At 44.9% G+C, this 21,164-nt stretch overlaps 1 protein-coding gene and 2 long non-coding RNA genes across 4 annotated transcripts; 2 read left to right on the top strand and 1 right to left on the bottom strand.

Annotated features, from left to right (window-relative positions):
• Positions 1 to 1,796: 1,796 nt before the first annotated feature.
• On the bottom strand, positions 1,797 to 12,843 carry LOC310839943 (uncharacterized protein). Its single transcript, XM_083729058.1, has 2 exons — positions 12,056 to 12,843; positions 1,797 to 4,826 (listed from the first exon to the last, which is right to left on the bottom strand). Exons 1-2 carry the CDS (start codon positions 12,645 to 12,647, stop codon positions 4,483 to 4,485), a joined length of 936 nt encoding a protein of 311 aa, XP_083585184.1. The 5' UTR covers positions 12,648 to 12,843; the 3' UTR covers positions 1,797 to 4,482.
• Positions 4,630 to 11,543, top strand: LOC310840012. Its single transcript, XR_014561757.1, has 2 exons — positions 4,630 to 4,713; positions 10,344 to 11,543. It is a non-coding gene; the product is annotated as an uncharacterized lncRNA (long non-coding RNA).
• Positions 12,186 to 17,585, top strand: LOC310839980. Of its 2 annotated transcripts, none has more exons than XR_014561713.1 (3): positions 12,186 to 12,328; positions 12,985 to 13,175; positions 16,538 to 17,585. It is a non-coding gene; the product is annotated as an uncharacterized lncRNA (long non-coding RNA). The 2 variants fall into 2 exon arrangements; XR_014561714.1 differs by having other exon boundaries at positions 12,309 to 12,419.
• Positions 17,586 to 21,164: the final 3,579 nt, after the last annotated feature.

Raw genomic sequence — 21,164 nt, 5'->3', positions numbered from 1 at the left:
AACAACAGGAGGCCTCTTCAGGTGTTCGCTCAGGTGAACAAGGAGGGATGAGAACATGCTGACAAGCCAGCCTCTTTCTGCAACATCACCTTTCCTTTATTGCCCTTGCTGAGTTGGGCATCTTCTGAACCTCTCTCTCTCTCCCTCTCTCCCTCTCTCCCTCTCTCTCTCTCTGTGTGTGTGTGTGTGTGCTCTCCTCTACTAATAGAGATTCCTCCTGTACTTTAGAACCCGGATGATTCAGTGTTCTAAATCACTTGGAGATCTTAGCCAATAGTGATGGGTGAAACTGCCAATTTTGATTCTTCCTAGTTTCTCATTTTTTCAGTCCTAACGCCAGTTCTTCACATTTACAGCCTGTCATTTTCTTTTTAAAGAAGCTCCTCACAAGAATTGTTTGACATTTTAGTGCATTTTTCTTCTGACACACACATTTTTAAATGAAATTTTGCTTAATAAAGCTGATTTCCCCTAATATACTGCATTTTATGTTCTATTTTCTATGCATTTTGAGGCAAAGTTTTCCCTAACATGCACATTTTTGTACACAATGGTTGGAGACCTGCATTGTGAAATTCAGAGACGTACCAATTTCCAGGAATAGCTGTGTTTCGATTTACTCATTGTTTTGAGAAATGCACCTTGGATGGTTTCTAAGTAAAATGTGAACAGAAGTGGTTTTCTCCTCGGTCCCTAATACCCAGTGGTCTCCACTCCCCAGATCCAAATTCTCTGAAAGTCTGAACTCTGGAACAAGGTAAACAAACATTCAGCAACATGATTTCATCTGCAATATTCATTTCAGATTCAGGCATGGGGTGGCGTTCTGTTTGTTTCCCTTGGTTCCTTGTTTGTTTTCTGTTGCTGACAAGACCAGTAAAATTTGAACAGCTCTGTTAATCTTTCCTCAAATGGTGACTTGTTTTTTGAGAGTATGAAATAGATAAATAGAAGGTTTTCCCCAAAAAAACTGTTGCTGCCTCGTTTACTGATATCAGCAGAACAACACCACTTATAAAGGCTGCAACTCACAAACCACTTTCTCTTGAATACTTTTGTTGACATCAAGGGAGTTTTTAATGAGTGAATGTTTTATGGATTACAGTTTCCATGATCATATTCCTCCTAGCACAGTTGGCCTACCAAACAATATCAACGTCCAGTATTTATCTTCTCAGCTGCGTGCACACTGTACTTTTAAAGCACATGTCTCCCTACCCTCAAAGAATTCTGGGCGCTGTAGTTTGATAAGGGTTGTTGAGCATTGTAACTCTGTGAGGGATAAACTACAGTGTCAGGCAGGGGTGGTCTGTCCTGTATCACCACCTGAGGCAAAATGGGAAGGCCTTGCCCCACTGCTGAAGCCACTCCTGCCTAGGTGTGTGGCTGGGGTTGCCATTTTTCAAAAAGTGAAACTTTCAGTTGAGCTGAAATTTGCCAGAAACTAGACTTCTGATACGGGTTGCCATATTTCTGGATTTTCCCTCCAGGGTTCCGCCACCCATAGCAGTTTCTGCAGCCCGCCTCATGGGTGGGCCGGCCATGGTGCCCATAATTCTTTGAGAGAAAGATGGTGCTTCAAATGTGCTTCAAATATATAGCATGTGCTAGTATGTGCACAGTCTCCGTTCCCATCTGAATTTTAATAGTCTGAAGTCGCATGATGCAGTTCTCCTGCTAAGGCTAAGCAACTGTCTTACATACCCTGTAAAACCCACCTAGGAACTGTTCGTAAGCAGCTCTGAACTCCTCAGAGGAAATGTGGAGGGAAAGTGTAATAAGCCAAGCACACAGAGTACTGATCAAAGCAAGATTTTAATTTCTCCATCTGGTATCCCCCCTCACTTGGCTTGCATGAATCAAACACCAACAGTGCACACAAATAATAAATACATAATAAACCCGTGTCATCCTTCTGATAGTCCAGGCAAATTTAGAGGTAGATATTTTGTAATCGCTTTATTAACTTCTACAAACTTATGAAAATGCAGAGCTCCACACACACCCTGCCCTTCTCAGTGACCTGTGTTCTTCTGCTCTGAGACTGTAGGGATAAGGCCCAAATTTTGTTCTGAGCGTAGGAAGGCTCCCATCAGCATCAGCAAGCATGGCCAATGACCAGGGCTGAGGAGAGTTATAGTCCACACAGGCTACCCTTACTCTAGAGCATTGGTCAACTGGTGGGTCCACACCCACTAATGTTTATGTGGACCGATATAAGCTGAGTTGCAAGAGCAGCAGTGCCAACATAGAAATATATGGCAAAAAAGCCATAAGAAATAGATTCCCAAGTGCATGTTTGGGTTAAAGCTGGGTCCCAGATTTGGAAAATATTGAAGACGATTGTTCTGAAGATCAGCATGGATTGTGTGCGATGATCAGAATATACCCATTCCTTTTCCTTCCCAGCTGACCCTGAAGAACATCTTGCTTCTTTCCCTTCTTCCGAATCCAATCCTTACTTTCAGCTAATGAAATGGCCATTGTTCCCCAGTACAGGAATGGCCTCTGAGAGCATGTTTGTGAGAGTTGTGTTATCTGTTATTTGATCATTGTTATGCTGTTGGAGACTGTTAACTATTTATGGCTGAAACAAAGTATTAAAAAAAGTGGACTCCAAAAGCAACACAATCTTATCCTGTGTCTCTGCAAATCTGCTGGCTGCTTGCTAGTGAAGGAGGACAGATGTCCTCTCAGCCAAGGGTTGCGTACTGTGAGGAAGATCCTGGCAGTGCAAGACCTTTGCATGAAACTCACTTCCACTCATACATGCCATGCTGGGATTGCAGCCTGAATGATATTCCATATTAAGGCAAATTAAGCCAGAGCTCACTTGCGAAACTATCTTTTCAAAATCTTTGCCGCTACACACTCCTCATTCCTAAGGCAATGACTGCTCCTTGTTCTGCCAGCACTATTTATAGCACAATTACCATCACTGTCGTATTTTGCAAAGAGTCTGTGAATCTTTCTCTCCCTCTCTGTTTAATGAGGAAGTTGTTTTATACTCCGCAAATTGGGAGAAATTCTTTCCCTGGTATGGGCAAACAGCTTTGATGTCAACCAGCTGACACTGCCTTGTGAAAGGAACCACATGCAAGGGACTTTGTCATTTATCTAATGAATACCCTCGTGCTTAAAGGTAGGTCTAGCTTGGTGATTCACAAATGGGGGGGCATAGGTAAAAAACGTAAAGGATCGGGGGGGGGCATACTGGTGGCTCAGATAGGTCTTGAGGGTGGGTCTATCTGAGTTACCTTCACTAAGCCAATATCACAGCAAGAAAAGTCCCCCCAAAGTGTTTTGCGTCTGAGCCAATCCCATGAAGTGACTTATGGATCCTGTTCTAAAACCCCACTGATTGGTCCCTTAAGCTTTGTCTCAGTGAAAATGCACACGATAAGGCTAACAGGGTAAAACACCTGATGGAGACACAGGAGCCCACTCCCAGGGACCAAGGTCCCTTTGGGGGGGCAATAAAATATTTGAGGGGCCTGCCCCCCAAGTTGGTGGGCATTGCCATTCAAATGGTGTGCATGCACCACACCTGGCAATCAATTATGTGGGGTGGGGCTTACATGCCCCCTGCTAGAATATCTTATTCAAGTTGGCACCCCTGACTGGAGAAGTTCCTATGACGAGGTATCCTAAGCATTCCATGGTGTGCTGCTAGAATATTTATCAATAAATATGTTACTAAACATTAATGGAAACAGATTAATGGAGCCCAAGCCTCCAGTTGCCTCCAAGGAAGAGTATTCTACCCTCCATTTAGAGTCCAGCAAGCAACAGAAATTTGGTAAGAAGCATAATCAAACTGCATAGACTATTAGATATGAAACTAAGCTGTACAGAAGACACAAGATGACACTGGCCAGCTAGGTACCTAAATCAGAGCTGGGAATGAAGAATCCACTCCCTTAAAAGATCATTTTGTGTGCCTATCTGCTCAGATGTAAGTCCCATATAAGTGACCTGGGATTAAGTCCCATCAAACTCAGATGGTACCCACTTATTCTGATTACGTAGGGTTGCCCTGCTAGGTAACAGGAATGTGGAGGGTAACGACCTGAGAGGAGAATGTGATTTAAAAAAAGAAGATGGAAATGTGTGATTGTGTATGCCCAGAACTTCTATGCCTGAAAATGCCTTGTTAATGCATTTCCTGGGTTTCTTGTGTAACTGCAGCGGGCACAACTCGCTGCAAAAGAACCCTTCCATTCATCTGAACATCAGAGTATATAAATTATTTTGGATTTTCACCAGGCTGGTCCAGTAAAAAATAGACTGATACGCACACATCCCTACTGAATTTCCCCTGACAGCCCAATGTGGGTTTGTCATCTTTGTGATCACAGGGGAACACTGTTGTCCTTCCCTGTCCTTCTCTGCAAAGATCCCTTACAAACCTTGAAGGGGACTTTGGGACTTACACAACAATGCCAAGGGGCTCAACGAATGCCTCTTTCTTTTCTTTCCCAGTCAAAGAGGTGGAGTGATGGTGTCCTCATTGCTCCGGCTTGGGGAGGATGCTGGAGAGGCAAGATCTGATTTGTCGGAAGAGGAAGAGCCCCGCCCAGCAGCAGTTCCCCACAAGAGGCCTTCTCTCTCTCTCTTCTTCTGCTTCATCCTGCGGTTCTGGAACCAGATCTTCACTTGGGATTCACTGAGAAATAAGGCCGAGGCAATTTCCACCCGGCGGGCTCGGCTCAGGTATTTGTTGAAGTGGAATTCCTTCTCCAGCTCTGTCAGCTGCTTAGTGGTGAAGTTGGTTCTGGGAGAGGAGTGGGCCGTTGTCCCGTCTGCTGTGGTATCATGTAACTTGACTAAGGATGAAAAGAGGGAAGCATCACTCAGGGTACTGTTTGTGAGTGGTATTCAACCAAGTTTTACTCGGAGTAGACCATTTAGTTTCAATAGTTGTAGGTAATTTCCGAGCAGAATTCAAAGTGTTGGTGCTGACCTTTAAAACCCTAAACGGCCTCTGTCCTGTATACCTGAAGGAGCGTCTCCACCCCCATCGTTCTGCCCGGACACTGAGATCCAGCTCTGAGGACCTTCTGGCGGTTCCCTCATTGTGAGAAGTGAGGTTACAGGGAACCAGACAGAGGGCCTTCTCGGTAGTGGCGCCCACCCTTTGGAACACCCTCCCTTCAGAAGTGAAGGAAATAAGCAGCTATCCTATCTTTAAAAAACATCTGAAGGCAGCCCTGTTCAGAGAAGTTTTTAATATTTAACACTGTATTGTTTTTAATACTTGATTGGGAGCCGTCCAGAGTGGCTGGGGAAACCCAGGTGGGCGGGGTATAAATAAATTATTATTATTATTATTATTATTATTATTATTATTATTATTATTATTATTATTATCCTATGATCATTTTGTTTATTATTGCTGCTATTATTTGCCCCAGTCCATTTTCTACTCCAAAAAACCCCACTATGGCTTGACTCCCCACCTTTATTTAGAATATTTCTAAACCCCTTTATGAAAAAGCTCTCCATGTGGCATACACATAAAACTGGAAAGAAAACACAGCTAAAACCCACAGTCTAATGAAAGACAAATATACATAAAGCCAGGATCATTAAAAACATAAACACACATGTGTGCATAGAACCATCATGATTAAGAATAGATAAGATCAAGAGAACTTTTTAAAAAAACAGATAAAGGTAACTTAATTATATGTCTAAATTAAATGGCATTAAAAAAATTTAAGAGCCAGTTTGACCAGATACTAATCAGTCTGGATGCATGATAAGATCCAGTTTTTAAATAGCTTTTGCCCTGAACACCTGAAGAATCTGCAGTGCAGAAAGCTTGCAACATTTTCAATGGCTGTTGGGGCAACTTGCTGTATGGGCAGGCCAGGACTGGCTGTGCCTTGAGGTCAGAACTGGAGGTGTTCAAAGGAGTAGCAGGGTGGGGTGGCGTAAGCAATACTCTCTCGCACATGTTCCTGGTGCATCTCCAAAGCTAATCAGGAAAACCCATTATGCAAACTGTGCTCAGCCATTTCCCCTCCAAGACAGGCTATGTGGTTTGGTTCATACCTACCCTCCTCTCCTAACAGGCAATCCATAGCACAGGCTTCCACAGCCAATCAGGACTGGGTCAAGCAGCTGTGCCTTTTCCCCTGGCCTAAAGCCTTGGTTGGAGTCCGTTCTTCACATGCCCATCACTTCATGCATCTAGCAACAATTTGCATGAGCGAATGAGCCACTGCTGATCAAGCAGCACAGATTGATATGTCGCATCACCACAAACACCACACATTTCAGGGAAATGACTAGAATCTGTTCAAGAAATTAGAAATCAGGTGTTTAGGCTTCTTGTATACGCAGGTCTTCAGAGAAGGTTAGAAATCTGGGATGAGAAGGGATGCTGGCTTGGATATTCAAGTGCCATTCCCCATCCCTGCCAATTCTGATACTGCTCTCTCCTCTTTCTGTGTCCCATTTTACACACAACCACAGCAGCAAACCCAAGTTTTCCACTGTGCATTCACCTGGAGGCTACAGCTGAGTGCATTCAGTGCATTCACCGAGGCATTTGCCAACATGTATTGGTGGCATATTTACATATATATTACTTTGCACATTTCAGGATGCCCTTAAGACACCTTAGAAAAATGTAGTATGTGTTTTCTACCGGGGTGGGGAAGCTGTGGTCCTCTGGAGCTTACTAGACTCCAACTCCCATCATCCCTGGCCATCATAAGAGCCAACTCCTGGGGGTCGTGGAGGCTCCAGCCCCCACAATGAAATATTTGAGGGCGCCGGGCTCCCTCAAAGTTGATGGACACTCCCATTCAAATGGGTGTGTGTGCACTGCGTCATGTGATTGATTGTGGGGCAGGGCTTATCTGGGCCCCCACAATATTTTATTCAAGTTGGCACCCCTGCTGGCCATCAGCCATGCCGGCGGGAGCAGATGGGAGCTGGAGACCAAGAGCATACGAAGGACCAAAGTTTCCCCATTCATCCTTCTTTCATCATCAAGTCACTCTCATTCTTCCTGTTGACACTGTCTCAGATTTTTCCTGTGTCTCATACTTCCTGGAGTGTGTCTCAAATAATTAAATGCTGTGAGGAGAGAGAGGGAGTTAGGGCAAAGGATACCCAGTGTTGGGTCCCTGTTGGGACTGGTGGGATGGAAGGTGGGGAGCCCAACAGTAGTGGAACGCCTGGGTGTCAACTTTTCCCTTTTCTTGCGAGGAATCCTATTCGGAATAAGGGAATTTCCCTTTAAAAAAGGGAAGCGTTGACAGCTATGGTGGAACCAGAGCCAATGACAGGTAGCCAATGACAACTCAACTAATTCTAGAATTGTCCTCTCTGCTGAATTCTGCAAGGCCAGGAGGAGGGAGATAAGTAAGAAGGCAAGCAGGAAGGGAAATGGGGGCTGGATGAGAGTAGACTGAGCTCTAGTGGAATAGCCTCAACTGAAGATGCCAAAATGATGCACTCTAAAGAGAAGCAACCAATGAACTGTGGCAAGAAAAGAACATCTTCAGAGGAACACATATATCTTCAGAGGTATATATCTTTAATAAACCATCTTGTGTTAGAGCACATGGATACCTCAATACCATAACACTTCAATACCTCCAGGGTTGGCTCTCCCCACCTTAATTGACCTGGACCCTGCGACCATCATCTGAGCCCTTCTTCATGTGCCTCTTCAAAAGCTCCTGAGGGTGGCAACACAAGAATGGCTTTATCTGGGGAATGCTCTCCCCAGGGTGGCTCGCCTGGCACCTTCATTATGTACATACATTTTTAGGCACCAGGCAAAAATATTCCTCTTCTCCCAGGCCTTTGCCTAATTAATCAAACTATGGCCGCCTAAACTGTGTGTTGGGGGCGTTGTTTTATTTGTTGTTACATTGTGCATTTTTGTGCTTTTATACTGTAAACCACCCTGTGATCCTTAAATGAAGGGGGCTATAGAAATGTAATGAAGGAAGAGGAGGAGGTCTGTTCCAAGGCTGCCTTCTCCAACTTGGTGCCCCCAAGATGTTGCCAAACTACACATCCCATAACCTCTGAACACATCAAAGTGCAAGTAGATAAATAGGTACCGCTCCGGCGGGAAGGTAAACGGCGTTTCCGTGCGCTGCTCTGGTTCGCCAGAAGCGGCTTAGTCATGCTGGCCACATGACCCAGAAGCTGTACGCCAGCCTCTACCAATAAAGCGAGATGAGCGCCGCAACCCCAGAGTCGGCCACAACTGGACCTAATGGTCAGGGGTCCCTTTACCTTTACTATCTGGAAGGTTTGGAATCTTGAGTGAAGGAATTGGGCAGGATAGTGTGTGGGCATCCCTCCCCCTCAAGAGTTGAACGGTGTTTGCTACCTGTCTTGCTTCCTACACACCAGGATCGCTGCCCTAACAGGAGCTATTAACTCGCTCAGTGCCACAACCATAACTCATCCCGGTTCTAAAGCCAAGGAAGCGTCTCTTCAGCTTGGTGGACTGTTGTTGTTTTTTTTAAAAAAACAAAAACAAAAACAAAACCGTACTTGCCTTTTCCTCTTGTGTTAGGAGGTGTGGAATGGATGTGAGCTAAACTTCAGCTGCCTTGGGCCGAAGGAGCCAACACAACCGTTAGCCAAGGTTTGAAAGGACGAACTCGCTTGAAAGGGGACAGAGTTTTGATAGATGTGGCGGGCCAGAGCAGAGGGCAATGTTGAAAGATCTGGATTATTTTTAGAAGAAAATGGCCTTCGCTTTGAAATGAAACAAAACGTCTTTTTCCCTGGCCCCGCCCCACCCCATTTTGTCTTATGCAGCTTTCTAAATTGCAGAGACGGAACACGAATTCGACTTCTTCCAAACATGTTGGTATCTCGAGCGCCTGTATTTAATTCCCCCCACTTCCAACGCAGACATTTCTCAAGGCTTTCCTATCCTTACAAAACGTAAGCTTAAAAACACACACAAAAACTGCCATTTTTATTATTTGTTTTTTCCACCTACAGAAAAATAACAAGAAGAAAATAATCTCCTTCGCGTGATTTACTTTCCCGAGCTTGGAAACAAGCGAATGCATAATTTTTTTAAAGAGTCATATTAAACACAAATAAACACGCTGTCACCATAAAGATATGCCAGTTTTTTGGATCAGGTCTCAGCCTATATTAAAAATTATACGCCCGCCACTTTTTTATTGTCTTTGTTTATCTTCCCCCGTTTCCATGATAAACAATGGGGAAAGTGTTTATATTGTTAAAGGCAACAACAAACAAAAGGTGTGCGTTTGTTGGTGTGCATGCATATATGTGTGTGTATGTATATATAATGATATTAAAAGCGTATTATACAGACACGGGGGACCACCAGTTCCTTGAAAGTGGAGAAGTCCTCCTCTGCTTGGAAACAGAGATTCTCCTCCTACCCACCCACTCCAAGATCCACAGAAGAAGACAATATTTTCCCCCGCCGAGATCTCTCTACTATCAGGAATATAGGAAGCCCCGAATAGAGAACGCATCTCGAAGGCTGACAGATCTGGAAAGGCGAAGGATCGTGGCGACCTCCCCCGCTTTCCCTAAAACTTGGAGGAACTTTGGACTTCACAATGTAAACGAGCTTTAGAAAATTTCGACACAAATCAGATGTCTTTCAATGAATTACTTTGTATTCTTTCTCTTCTATTTTTTTAAAACCTTACCCCCCAAAACAGCTATAGGAAATGACGGTTTTTGACTGTATGTCCTCGTAATGGTTTTGGAAACAATTAATAAATATTCCTAATTTAAACATTAAAAAAACACCCTATAAAACAAGCAAGTAAACAAGTAAACCCCACCGCCAATCGCGAAGCAACTTAATCTTATTGCCCCACTGGAGGAGAAAAAGGAGAAGAAGAGTTGGATCTTTTCGGATCGAATTATATTCAGGAGCACAAGGAATCCTCCAGAATAAATTTCACAAGGCGAAACGAAAGAAAGTATAGTAGTTCGGGAAAGAAAATGGTTCCATTCTCTCTCTCTCTCTCTCTCTCTCTCTCTCTCTCTCTCTGTGTGTGTGTGTGTGTGTACATTATATGCATCATTAAGAAGTTCGCACACCAAAATCTTTCTGGATGCAGGGGCACTGAAATCTGTAACCCGTTTCTCTCCGATTTGTGGCTTCCGGGGCTCCCTTTACGCGCGCCGTTTACGGCGAAAGGGAGACGGCCAAGATGCGCGCCTATCAAAGTATCCAATTGCTCTCTGCTTTGGAGTTAGAGGAAGTTTGGTCTCCCAGGTCGGAATGCGGGCGAGCGCCCTATTTGATGGGTGGGGGATGTCGTACATTGTCCACTTTGGTTAATGATTCCTTAATCTTGCAGCCTTTTCCCGTTCAAGGGCTTAACAACTGGTCCCGGTTTGGGGCTAAGAGAGCCCTACTCCCGAGTCTACCTCCTCCGAAAGGACGAGACTGGCTACCGTGGTTCTGTTTCATTTTGGGAACATACTTCTCTTGTCTTCTCCCTCCCAGAGGGAATGTCAGAGTGTGTGCATAAATTCTATTACCTACCCACCCCAAAGATAAAATAACCGCAGAAAGGACAAACTGGTCGAGGAACGAACGAACAAGCCCCAGTCACAAAACAGCAACAAGAACGCTCATCTCTCCAGAATCCCGTTGGGAACAACAGCTATATTAAATAAAGAAATCTCCATCCGGCACTTAGTAACTCTGCTTGACTTTAGAAACTTTCAGGCCCTGGTGATCCCACAGAAAGAAAGGGGCGCGCGGATCCAACATAGACCGTGAAAGGTTTCGCTTCGGATCCCAACCTGTTGTTTGGAAGTTCGGCAGACTTTCAGAAATTTCTCCCCTCGTCCCCGAAATCCATGAGGACTATGAGCCTGCTATTTGGCAACAAACAAGCACTATGCACAAAATTCACACAGGCATCAAGAGGTCACGTGCGTGTTAAGATCCGCTGGCAACGGCCGCGTCAAAAGAACTTAGAACTCGCATCTCCTCGTCAAGAGACAATTTCACCTATTTTTAAATGTATTTGTGTTGGGGTGGTTAAAGTTCGCCAGGCGTGGATGGTGTAGCGCTGACAGATTGAAATGGGGCAAGTTGGGGGGGGGGGTAGGAGAGATAAATTGATCGTTTCTGGTAATATCTGAATGGTTCCTTCTCCCACGATTTCGTGTGTCGGAAGGAGGGTTAAAATTATGCTACATTTAACGTTCCGATATCTTAAACATATTTATTTGGGAGTAACTCCTTTTTTGGGGTGGGGGAAAGTTTACCAGGAAGTTTAGCTGCAGTCGAAACCCGTTAGTATCCATGGTGCGCTGCCGATACTTCAGTCTGTAGGTTTGCTGCTATCGGATTTTAATCCGATATAATGGCAAAAGCACTTTTGAAAGGTCGTTACAAAGTTTCCGCCTCTACTTTGGTGGATGTATTTTTTATTTTTATTTTACATCTATCTATCACATTCAGAACAAAAACTGGGCATTAAAAAAACCCCGAAATACAAATATTATTTTGAAACAATAAATTGCCAGCGTTTTCATGATCGCCAGACAGTCGATTCCTAACCAAATGCTTGCTTGAGGGCACCCGTTCTGAACAATAAATAGTTAAAAATTCTCTCTGAATGGGTAACTTGAAGGGAAATTACCCCTCGCGTTATCCTTTCAAAGAGAGACCCAAGACCCCCGTTTAAAGCCAAAACGAACATACAACAAAAATCACGACAAAACGCTGTTTATTTTTTATTTAAGGATTGCGCTCTCTCTCTCTCTCTCTCTCTCTCTCTCTCTCTCTCTCTCTCTCTCTCTTTCTGGCTCTGCCTCAAATCCTTATGCTCCGAGAATGCTAAATCGCCTTCGCATTAGCCGTGAGAATAAGTTATTACAATCGCCAAACGTGAGCTGCTTAGAAATCAGACGCCCAATGGATCCAGACATCTCCGCGCGTGATAGATGACTTTCTATTACCAATTTGAGGTACCTGGAGTATCCGGTGATGTTGCGCGCGCGCCAGCTACTCATCCAATTAGATCCGAGCGGGGCCTGCTCGCCAACAACTCACCTGTTCTTCTTCGGGGCGGATTCCTCTGAACTTTCATCCATTCAAAAGTTTCCATCTCTCCGCCAACCTCCCGAGGCGGACCCCTCCCCTCCCCTTGGGCTCTCCAAGAGCTGACGGGCTGAGCCAAGAAGATTTCCTCTTGGCTACCTGAGTACTGGGGGTCCATCAGCCGAGCCCCGAAGGGATGTCCTTCTGGGAAACAAGCTGGGTACACCGAGGAAGAGGAGGAAAAAGAAGAAGAAGGGGCGGGGAAGTCTCTGTCCCTATAGCTAGGTGGGTAGGGGGCACCGAGGGAGTTGAAGCTGGAAGGGGGAGAAGTCACTCCGGATCTACCTACGGCCGGCGGACTGGGCCCAGCCCAGAGGTAATCGTGGGGTGGGCGAGGCATGCGAGAGGAGTGATGGGGCTGGTTGGCTGGGGAGTGGGGAGGAGAAGGTCCCCCTGGGAGATCCCGCCCCATCTCCTCGCCTCTGTCCCCAGAGCAGCAGCAGCGCTGCCTCTCCGGCTGTCGCTGCCTTCCAGAGAGTGTCCCCGTGAAGTGGCCACTGCCCCCTGCCCCACACACCAGCTCTAGGAAGGGGCGATCCGTCATCCTGCCTTAATGGGCTTCCCTGCCCCTTTCGCCCAGCTCGGCGTCCCCCCCACCCCCACCTTTGGACCTGCTTTCACCATGTCAAATTGGACATTTCCCTACCCTCACCGCGCACTTCCCAAGGAGGCGGGGGTTGGGTGGGGGGCTACAAGCCCTGCGCGCAGAGATTTGCGGGGGGGGGGGGCGCAGAGAATGTTGGCTGAGACAAGAAAGCCAGCTGAAATTCGATACATTGAGAGCCACGTGACGGGCGCTTGGCCAATGGCCAAGGTTCACCAAGGGGTGGGGGGGGAAGGCACTGTTTGATGAGCTAATGGCAGCAATTTGTAACTTTCAGTCTCTCTCTGGGCAAACACACAAGAGGGATGAGAGAGAGAGAGAGAGAGAGAGAGAGAGAGAGAGAGAGAGAGAGAAGAGTGAAGAGTGGTGGCACTTCAGCAACTGATCTCTCTCTGGGCTGCGAGAAATGGACGCACTCATATCTCCTCCCCATCCCATCCTGCTGGAATATCTACCGGGAAGCTAAAGGTGAGTCCATTTTTATTCCGTCTGTTGCATCTTCAGAGCGGGTTGTCTCCTAAAGGAGCATCTCCTCCCCCCCTCTAAGTCCCCACACTCTCTCCCTCCTTCCGAAAGCGAATCTCGGTGCCATTAAGTACCCAGCCATAATACACCGTTTCATCTTAATTTAGCTGACGAAGTTTGCAATTACTTTTTGCAATGAAAATAGATGCGCAGGGTTGGATAGCTGTGCCTGTATGTGCGCGCGTGGTAGTGGTGGGGGTGGGGGGTAGGGTGCGAGGAGGAGCTGAAGTAAGCGAGAGGACCGCAAACTTTGTGACATCTCTCCAAAGTGGGGTGGGGAAGAGGGAGACCGAGACACTGCGAAACACCGTCACGACATTTTCTGCAAATAAAGCTTGCTTGTGGAGGGCCTGAGAGTATCTATTTAAAAAGGGGGGGAAACACTCACCCGGATCTATTAGAATTGCAAATAAAGGTTACAAAAAAGTAAAATAAAATAAAAACCCTCCCCCAGGCACACATTCGCAATGCAACCTGTCTCTTGGAAGGGGTGTGTGTGTGTGTTGTTGTTGTTGATGTTGTTGTTTTGGTTTTACATTGGCAGATTCTCCTGTAAGTTGATTGGGTAGGATATTTCTAATTGAAATAAAAACGATTGCCTGTTTTTTGAGAGGGAATCCATGGAGCGTAGAAAATACAACAGAAGATAGGCACGGGAGAAGTATATTTAAATGCCTACTTCTAATGTACAGTTAAATTCATCTGATGAATGATGGGGGCAATAGCAGGTAGGGCCCACCCCCAATATTTTGAATGTAATACTGTTATTGGATTAAGATAGGAATCTTTGAGCTGCAGAGCCATATAGAACTGATATAAAACAGTAATAACATCTCTTAAAAATAAAAACTGGCTGTCCATGTGTTCTGTATTCCAGGCACGTTTCCTAGAGCCTACCATTCTTACTTCCAAGAAGTATTCATCTAAATCACTATTAATAAGGGACAGTTACAAGTTAATTGGCATTAAAATAATTCATTTCAATTTGTTAATATTAAATGAACAGATAGCACGCTTGCTTAAAACCAACTCATGTACAGCTTTTCTTTATTGGCACGATTATGGGAGAAGCGGGGGGGGGGGAGAATTGCTGGAAGGTCTGGAGAAACTTATGTGGTGGTGAGTGCGTGTGGCACCTATGATCATGTGATGACTGCAATATCAAGTAACACCCTACATATGTGAAAACTTTAAAAGCCGTCACAGATGGAACAGCACAGAGGTTTTATCCCCCCTAAAATACAGTGCTGTTTAAGGGAGGCAGTTCACATATTCAGCTACAAGTACATCAAGTAAGTAACCTAGTGCTGTTCATGTGAGCTAGACTTCAGTTTTGCCACAGAGAACTTCACAGTTCAAAGGAATTCTTATACACAGAAATACACTTAAGTGTCAGGAATACATAAATGTTTAACTTCTCCATCTCAGAGCCTGCTATAAAGCTCCACCATTCATTAAAGAAGCCTCCCTCCACTGAAGAAGAAAAATGAAATTTTCACAGTGCACATTCATGTACATCACTGTTTCTTAAGTGAACTTCCTCCAGTGAAAAGGGATTTTTATTGAAGGTGATGCAGAATCTCTGTCATGATTAGTTGCAGTCATCCAAGTGTGCTTGTGAGGATGCATCCTGACTTTGTAAAGATTTGAGCACTATGGGGAAAGCACTGGAAATTGCTTCTGTTCACATGAGGATGCTAGTTGCTCCTTAGGTAAAGGTAAAGGGACCACTGACCATTAGGTCCAGTCGTGGCCGACTCTGGGGTTGTGGCGCTCATCTTGCTTTATTGCCTGAGGGAGCCAGAGTACAGCTTCCGGGTCATGTGGCCAGCATGACTAAGCCGCTTCTGCCGAACCAGAGCAGCGCACGGAAACGCCATTTACCTTCCCGCCGGAGCGGTACCTATTTATCTACTTGCACTTTGATGTGCTTTCGAACTGCTAGGTTGGCAGGAGCAGGGACTCACCCCGTCGTGGGGATTCGAACCGCCGACCTTCTAATCGGCAAGCCCTAGGCTCTGTGGTTTAACCCACAGTGCCACACACGTTCCTTTTAGTTGCTCCTTAACTGTACCTTAAATTGATGACCCCTGAATGTGCCATCAAAGACAGGATTTACCACTGATTTACCTAGAAGGTTCCATGGAAGTTGTGATGAGAAACCATGTGATGTAAACACATGTGCTCTGTGTTTCCACAGTGGCAATAATAATAATAATAATAATAATAATAATAATAATAATAATAATTTATTATTTGTACCCCGCCCATCTGGTTGGGTTTCCCCAGCCACTCTGGGCGGCTTCCAACAAAGATAAAAGATACACTGAAATGTCACTTATTAAAAACTTCCCTGAACAGGGCTGCCTTCAGATGTCTTCTTTCACATGAAAAGTCCATTCCCTGAACGAGCTTTCTCTGTGGACCAACCCCCATGGATTGGTCCACAGAGCTCTTTCCTTCTCCAGAATCCAGTGTGAGCTTCCCAATTGTTATTATACAGCATAGTCTTCCTCTTATTTGTAGAAAATGTTCAGGTATCAACCAGTGGCAGATTTAGCTGATGAAATGTGGACTCTAATCACTACTCTGCCATTGAGTTGCATCTCAGCCTTCATGCCTCTGCCTGTAAAATTGGAGTCACTGGGAATGAGCAGATTGGTAAACATTTGATATTTTAATCCTAGAAAAGTTTTATCTCTGGTTCTACATGGCCCTTTCTGATGTCCTTGAATAAGATTTGAGGAGTTCATACCAAGCTCTTAAAGTGTGCTCTCACTTTTAGATGTTTCCTTATAACTAGGAGAGCCAGTGTGGTGTAGTGGTTAAGAGCGGTAGCCACGTAATCTGGGGAACCGCTCCTCCACATGCAGCTGCTGGGTGACCTTGGGCCAGTCACACTTCTCTGGAGTCTCTCAGCCCCACTTACCTCACAGAGTGTTTGTTGTGGGGGAGGAAGGGAAAGGAGATTGTTAGCCGCTTTGAGACTCCTGAAGGGGAGTGAAAGGCGGGATATCAAATCCAAACTCTTCTTCTTCTTATTCTAGGAAGTCTAATCAAATTCTGAAACCCCACATCCTAGCATTGATTTTATTGGAGAGGGTGAATCTTCTGCTGTTGGAATCCATTAGGTTTCAATTCTGCCTCCCCCTCATCTGGGTTGGTGAGGTATCCTGTTCCCCATCTGTTTATTTCTTGCAGAGCTAAACTGTGTATTATGGGATGGGGTGGTGAGGAGGGAGGGAGGGAGGGAGGAGAGCTTGATTCATACTTACAGAATTCTGCCTCTCTAATTCATTCGGCAGCATTTCTTCCTCGTTGCCTGTCAGCTGAAACTTGGATGCAGATGGGAGCTGGATTGCCTGCCATAGATGTCAGAGAGAGAGAGAGAGAGACCTGGTGGCAAATATATCAACAACAAAAAATAAGTCAACATGTGCTTTGGTCTTTTGCCTTCTGCAAATACAATCAGAGATGATGGGCCTGTCTTTTGCCAACGCACCTGCGCTCTCACACACATGCAGCCACTGGATTATGCCATCGGGCTAAAGCCACAGAAAGCAACTTGTGGCATCATTCTTCTGCCTAAAGGCAGGAGGCAATATGACATAGTTCTGTTCTTAGACCCAGAGCTTATCAGGCTTCGCCATGAATATTTTCCCCCTCTACTGATGCAAATGAAGGGTTGTTGTTTTTTAAAAGAGCTTTGCTTGTTCCTTCACTGATTTGCTTGCAATGTTTATACTGTTCAGTGTTTTCTGTTTATTTATTGCTGTAACCTGCCTTTTGAGGGTTATACCTTGAAAGGTGAGATGCATTGCAGTCTTTACACCTGGCATGGATAGTTGGTGCTCTTTATGCTAAGGTTGCAGGTTCAGTCCCCATATGGGGCAGCTGCATATTCCTGCATTGCAAAGGGTTGGACTAGATGGTCCACAGGGTCCCTTCCAACGCTACAGTTCTATGATTCTATGGTTCTTGGACCTCTCCCCAAACTATACCCTCTTCCTCCAGGACAGACATACACCTTTGACATTGCCACCCCCCCCCCAAGTGTTTTTGCCTGGCTGGAATGTGTCCTTGAATTCTGATGATGTCTCTTGCTTGTCTGGTTGGAGGGGTATGTGAGTGTATGTAGAAACTAGTCTACTGCACAAAGGTAAAATTTTGCTTCACCCACTTTTGCCTCTGGCTCCTCCCACCACTGGAATATAGCCCCTAGGTATGTGGCCCTCAGCTGAAAAAAGGTTCCTTATCCTTGCTGTAGAAATCAGTGGCCTTTCTCCAGGTAAGTGGGAATAGGGTTGCAGCCTAAAAAAATAAAAATAAAAATATGTCCCTTACAGACTGGAATGTGACTTATTATTTGCCAGGCATGGAATGGAGGGAGGGGAAGGGTACATGATGGGGAACCACATTTTACATATATTCTTAGCAGAGTACCAGCTGTTTTTTTTTAAATATATATATCCTAAGGAGCCTCCCACCCTGTCTGAACCACACACACACATCTCATTCTGTTCTACTTCTGTGTGGATTTTCACTATACGTGTCAGGGGTGGGTGCCTCAAACAGGTCAGTAATAACTCATGTGCCATCAGTGAAGTTAGCTTTTTATTCAAAGAAGCAAACAGCTCAGGAGGCCAGGCCTAGTGAGCACAGCAACTCTTCCTAGCAGATCTTGCCCCCAGTGAGGCAGTTGTGAGGACTGAAGGTCCCCACCTTCCCACAATTGCCTCCTCCTTTCCCGGGTGTTTCCCAAGCAATCTGAGACTCCATGGATGTGCCTGTCTCTGCTCTGCCCTTTTCATACCTCTTCTGGTCCTGGGAGATCAGTGAGGAGGGGAGATCCCCTGGCTTCTTCAGCAGCCTGCCTGATGTCTGCCTCTTGGCCTCCCTCCTCTTCAGCCTCCGCTTCTGCCTCTGATTCTGGACTGCTCTCTGCCATAGACTCTCCCTGCTCATGAAACCCTGTTGCCTCTTCTCCTTCTGACACCACCCCCACCCAGTCCGCTCCCTCTTCTCCATCTGACCACTTATCATCATCCCACCACCAATTCCTTGGCTCTGAGCCTTGTTCCCTTTGGGGGTTCCCCAACTGATGCCTCTGCATCCAGCCAGTCCATTATAATATGCCACTTTGGGTACCAATCTTTGCTATCTAGAATATAAATAACTAAGTACATACATAACATTGAAAGAGGAGCTGCCTCTGTTAAACTGGGAAGGTTGAGACATATGCCTGTGCGTATGTTGCACAAGATTTTGCCATGCATTTAAATATTTAGCGCAATGTTTATTAAAAGGAGGGTGGGAGTAGGTCATGCCAGCTTCAGAAAATTGATGTTTTTCAATATCGGGGAATATTAACAAGATATTGCACCAGGCAGCTGCTTGTCAGCCAGCCCAAAGGAGTAGTAAATGATGTACGGGAAGTTTAAAACTTGAGAGTGTTTTCTTCTTTGACCAGGCTTGGCTCCAACAGTCCATTGCCCTGTCCAATATAAGCTGTGTGCATGTTATGGCTCAGTCAGCAAAGCAAAGACCTTTTGCACAAGGAAACAATTGGCTGGATCCAAATGTTCTTTTTCTCAGATGGAATCCTTCTTTCAAACGAAGGGACTCTTTGGATTTAATCCACTGCAAGCATATGATGCCGCAAAGATCATGCATTCTCAAGAGTCATTTGGAAACAGAAACCACTATATCACTTCTCCTTCAATCAAAATAGGAAGAGGCAATGTTAAAAAGTAGCCAAAGCCTACATCGATTCCCCCTCCCCAATGGCTTAAATTTTGCTTTCACTGGACCATTTTTGGAGGGGGGGGATTTGCTTTATAGTGACTGAAAGGGTTACCTTCCTGCATTTCTTGTGGAAATATGCAACAGATAGTAAAGGGTGGGGTGGGAAAAAGAGAACTTAAAACAATCATTTGCTGCATTAAAAAAAAATATTCTATATATTAACCCCCCACTTTTATTCAAGGTGAATTGTATGTGTATCGTTATTAATTTTATTGTATTTTATTATCCATTATATACTGCTCTGCTGAGAGCCCATTGGCCTGAGAATGCAGGAATAATAATAATAATAATAAGAAGAAGAAGAACAATAATTCTATAGTTAGTATGCACAGTATTTTTCCAGCTTTAGAAACATGGAACATTTATCCCCCCCCCAAAAAAAAAAACCACCAAGAAAAAGCCCAGTTTCCACTGTGTGCAATAATAAACTTTATGCAAATTTATGTATTTATTCCATTTACTTCTATCCAGTTTTTCTTCCTGCAGACTCCCAAAGGGGCTTATGTAAATAATCGAATTAAAATAAAACCATAATGAAATGTCAGTAAAATATGCAACTAAAACCAACAATCAGCTAGTCAAATAATAGAAAGATACAGGTAAACAATTTTAGCTGAATATGATATCCAGCGCAGCATTATATGTATCTAATCAGAAATTAGTCCAATTGAGCAAAAATGGGGCATACTTTCAGCTCAGTGGGTTCAGGACTGCAGCAAAAATGCTGCTTTTAGTCCATGAAGCATCAGATGAAAATGAGAAAGGTCTTCCTCTCCCTTCTCAAAAACGTGCATTGGCCTGGCCCACAGCTCCACCGGAACCAATTTCTTTTTGGAAAAGTGCCACACTTATGGAAAAAGCCCAAGACCTACTGATCTTCCACTAATCTTCTGCTGGCAAGGACAATTGCAACAGAGCCAATTATAAATAAAAGATGTCTGATATTAATAAATATGGGTCTGTTTTCAAGATTTGCATTGTTTGTCAGTGGTCTGGGAAACAACACACTCTAAGAAGTGAAGCTGAGGTTAGAACAAAACAATGATGTACATGTCTACTCATAAGTCCTATTGACTTCAATAGCCCCAATAGGCCTTACTCCCAGGTAAGTGAGTACAGGAATATAGACCTGTATAATACTATTGTCTAATGATCCATTCAGGCATTCTGTAAAAGTACTCCAGGGCTGAAACTAATCTTCATTTCACCTGGGTCAAAGACCCAGTTTGGGGTGTGTGGGTGTGGATGTGCGTACACACACACACACACACACGCACGCACGCACGCACACACACACACACACACACACTCTTGTGTGCACACACACACAGTCTGGGAGCCTTAATGGCACCCCTCTTGGAGGCTTCACCTGGAGCAAAATACCCCACCCCCATAGCTGCAGCCCTGAGGTACTCCCCTGTTGTTCTTTTCTAGAGCGCCCCCTACCTTGCTATGGTAGAAGGTCTGAAATGGATAAACCTGCAAATTAGAGACTCCTGGAAACCTGAGCAGGAGCAAAACCAAATGGACCCATTTGAGCTTATTTGGAAGAGGTGAGAAATTGGAGGTATTTTTGAACTCGGAAGCTGATGTACCAAGAAGACGATGGCTGCGAGTGGGATGACTTCGGGGGCCTGAGCCCAGGGTCTTTCTTGGTGGACCCCATACTTCCTGCCCTTTCCCACCCATTTTTTAAAAATGCCTCATTCCTTTCCTTACAGGCTCTCTGAATACATTACAAAGCACAATGTGGGAAAGACCTGAGCCACCTGCCACCTCACTTTACCCAGGGGCACCAGTGGAAGACCTCAAGTTGCGGATTAACCCATTTCAGATCTATAGATCTAGACATAGATTTTATCATTTGCTTTGGCTCTGAGTGCCACCTGAATTATGAGGTGAATAAAGGGATATGGGTGAGGTTTTCACATGCCTGAGTTGGATTTCACTGCTCACAAGATGTCTTTGAGATAGATCAGCAGCTCCCTAAATCTCCAAGTCATTCTGTGGGCTGGGGTGCCTCCCCATTTGCCATTTAAAATAAGGTGACTTCTGAATGTTTCATTTTCTTTCCACAAAGCAAAACGAAGGCCACTAGGAAAATGCTCTGTGCTTGAGGGGTTGTCA

The sequence above is a fragment of the Podarcis gaigeae genome (assembly GCF_964106915.1).
Source record: "Podarcis gaigeae genome assembly, chromosome: 2".
In the NCBI taxonomy this organism is placed as follows: Eukaryota; Metazoa; Chordata; class Lepidosauria; order Squamata; family Lacertidae; genus Podarcis; species Podarcis gaigeae.
This window is presented reverse-complemented; position numbering and strand designations above follow the sequence as displayed.

What these genes read in the sequence shown, in the direction of transcription:
- LOC310839943 (XM_083729058.1), bottom strand. Translation starts at nt 12,647, where the DNA reads ATGACGGATCGCCCCTTCCTAGAGCTGGTGTGTGGGGCAGGGGGCAGT. An exon ending in TCCGCCCCGAAGAAGAACAG is followed by an intron (nt 4,827 to 12,055) that starts GTGAGTTGTTGG and finishes TTTCATCCTTAG; the next exon opens with TCAAGTTACATGATACCACA.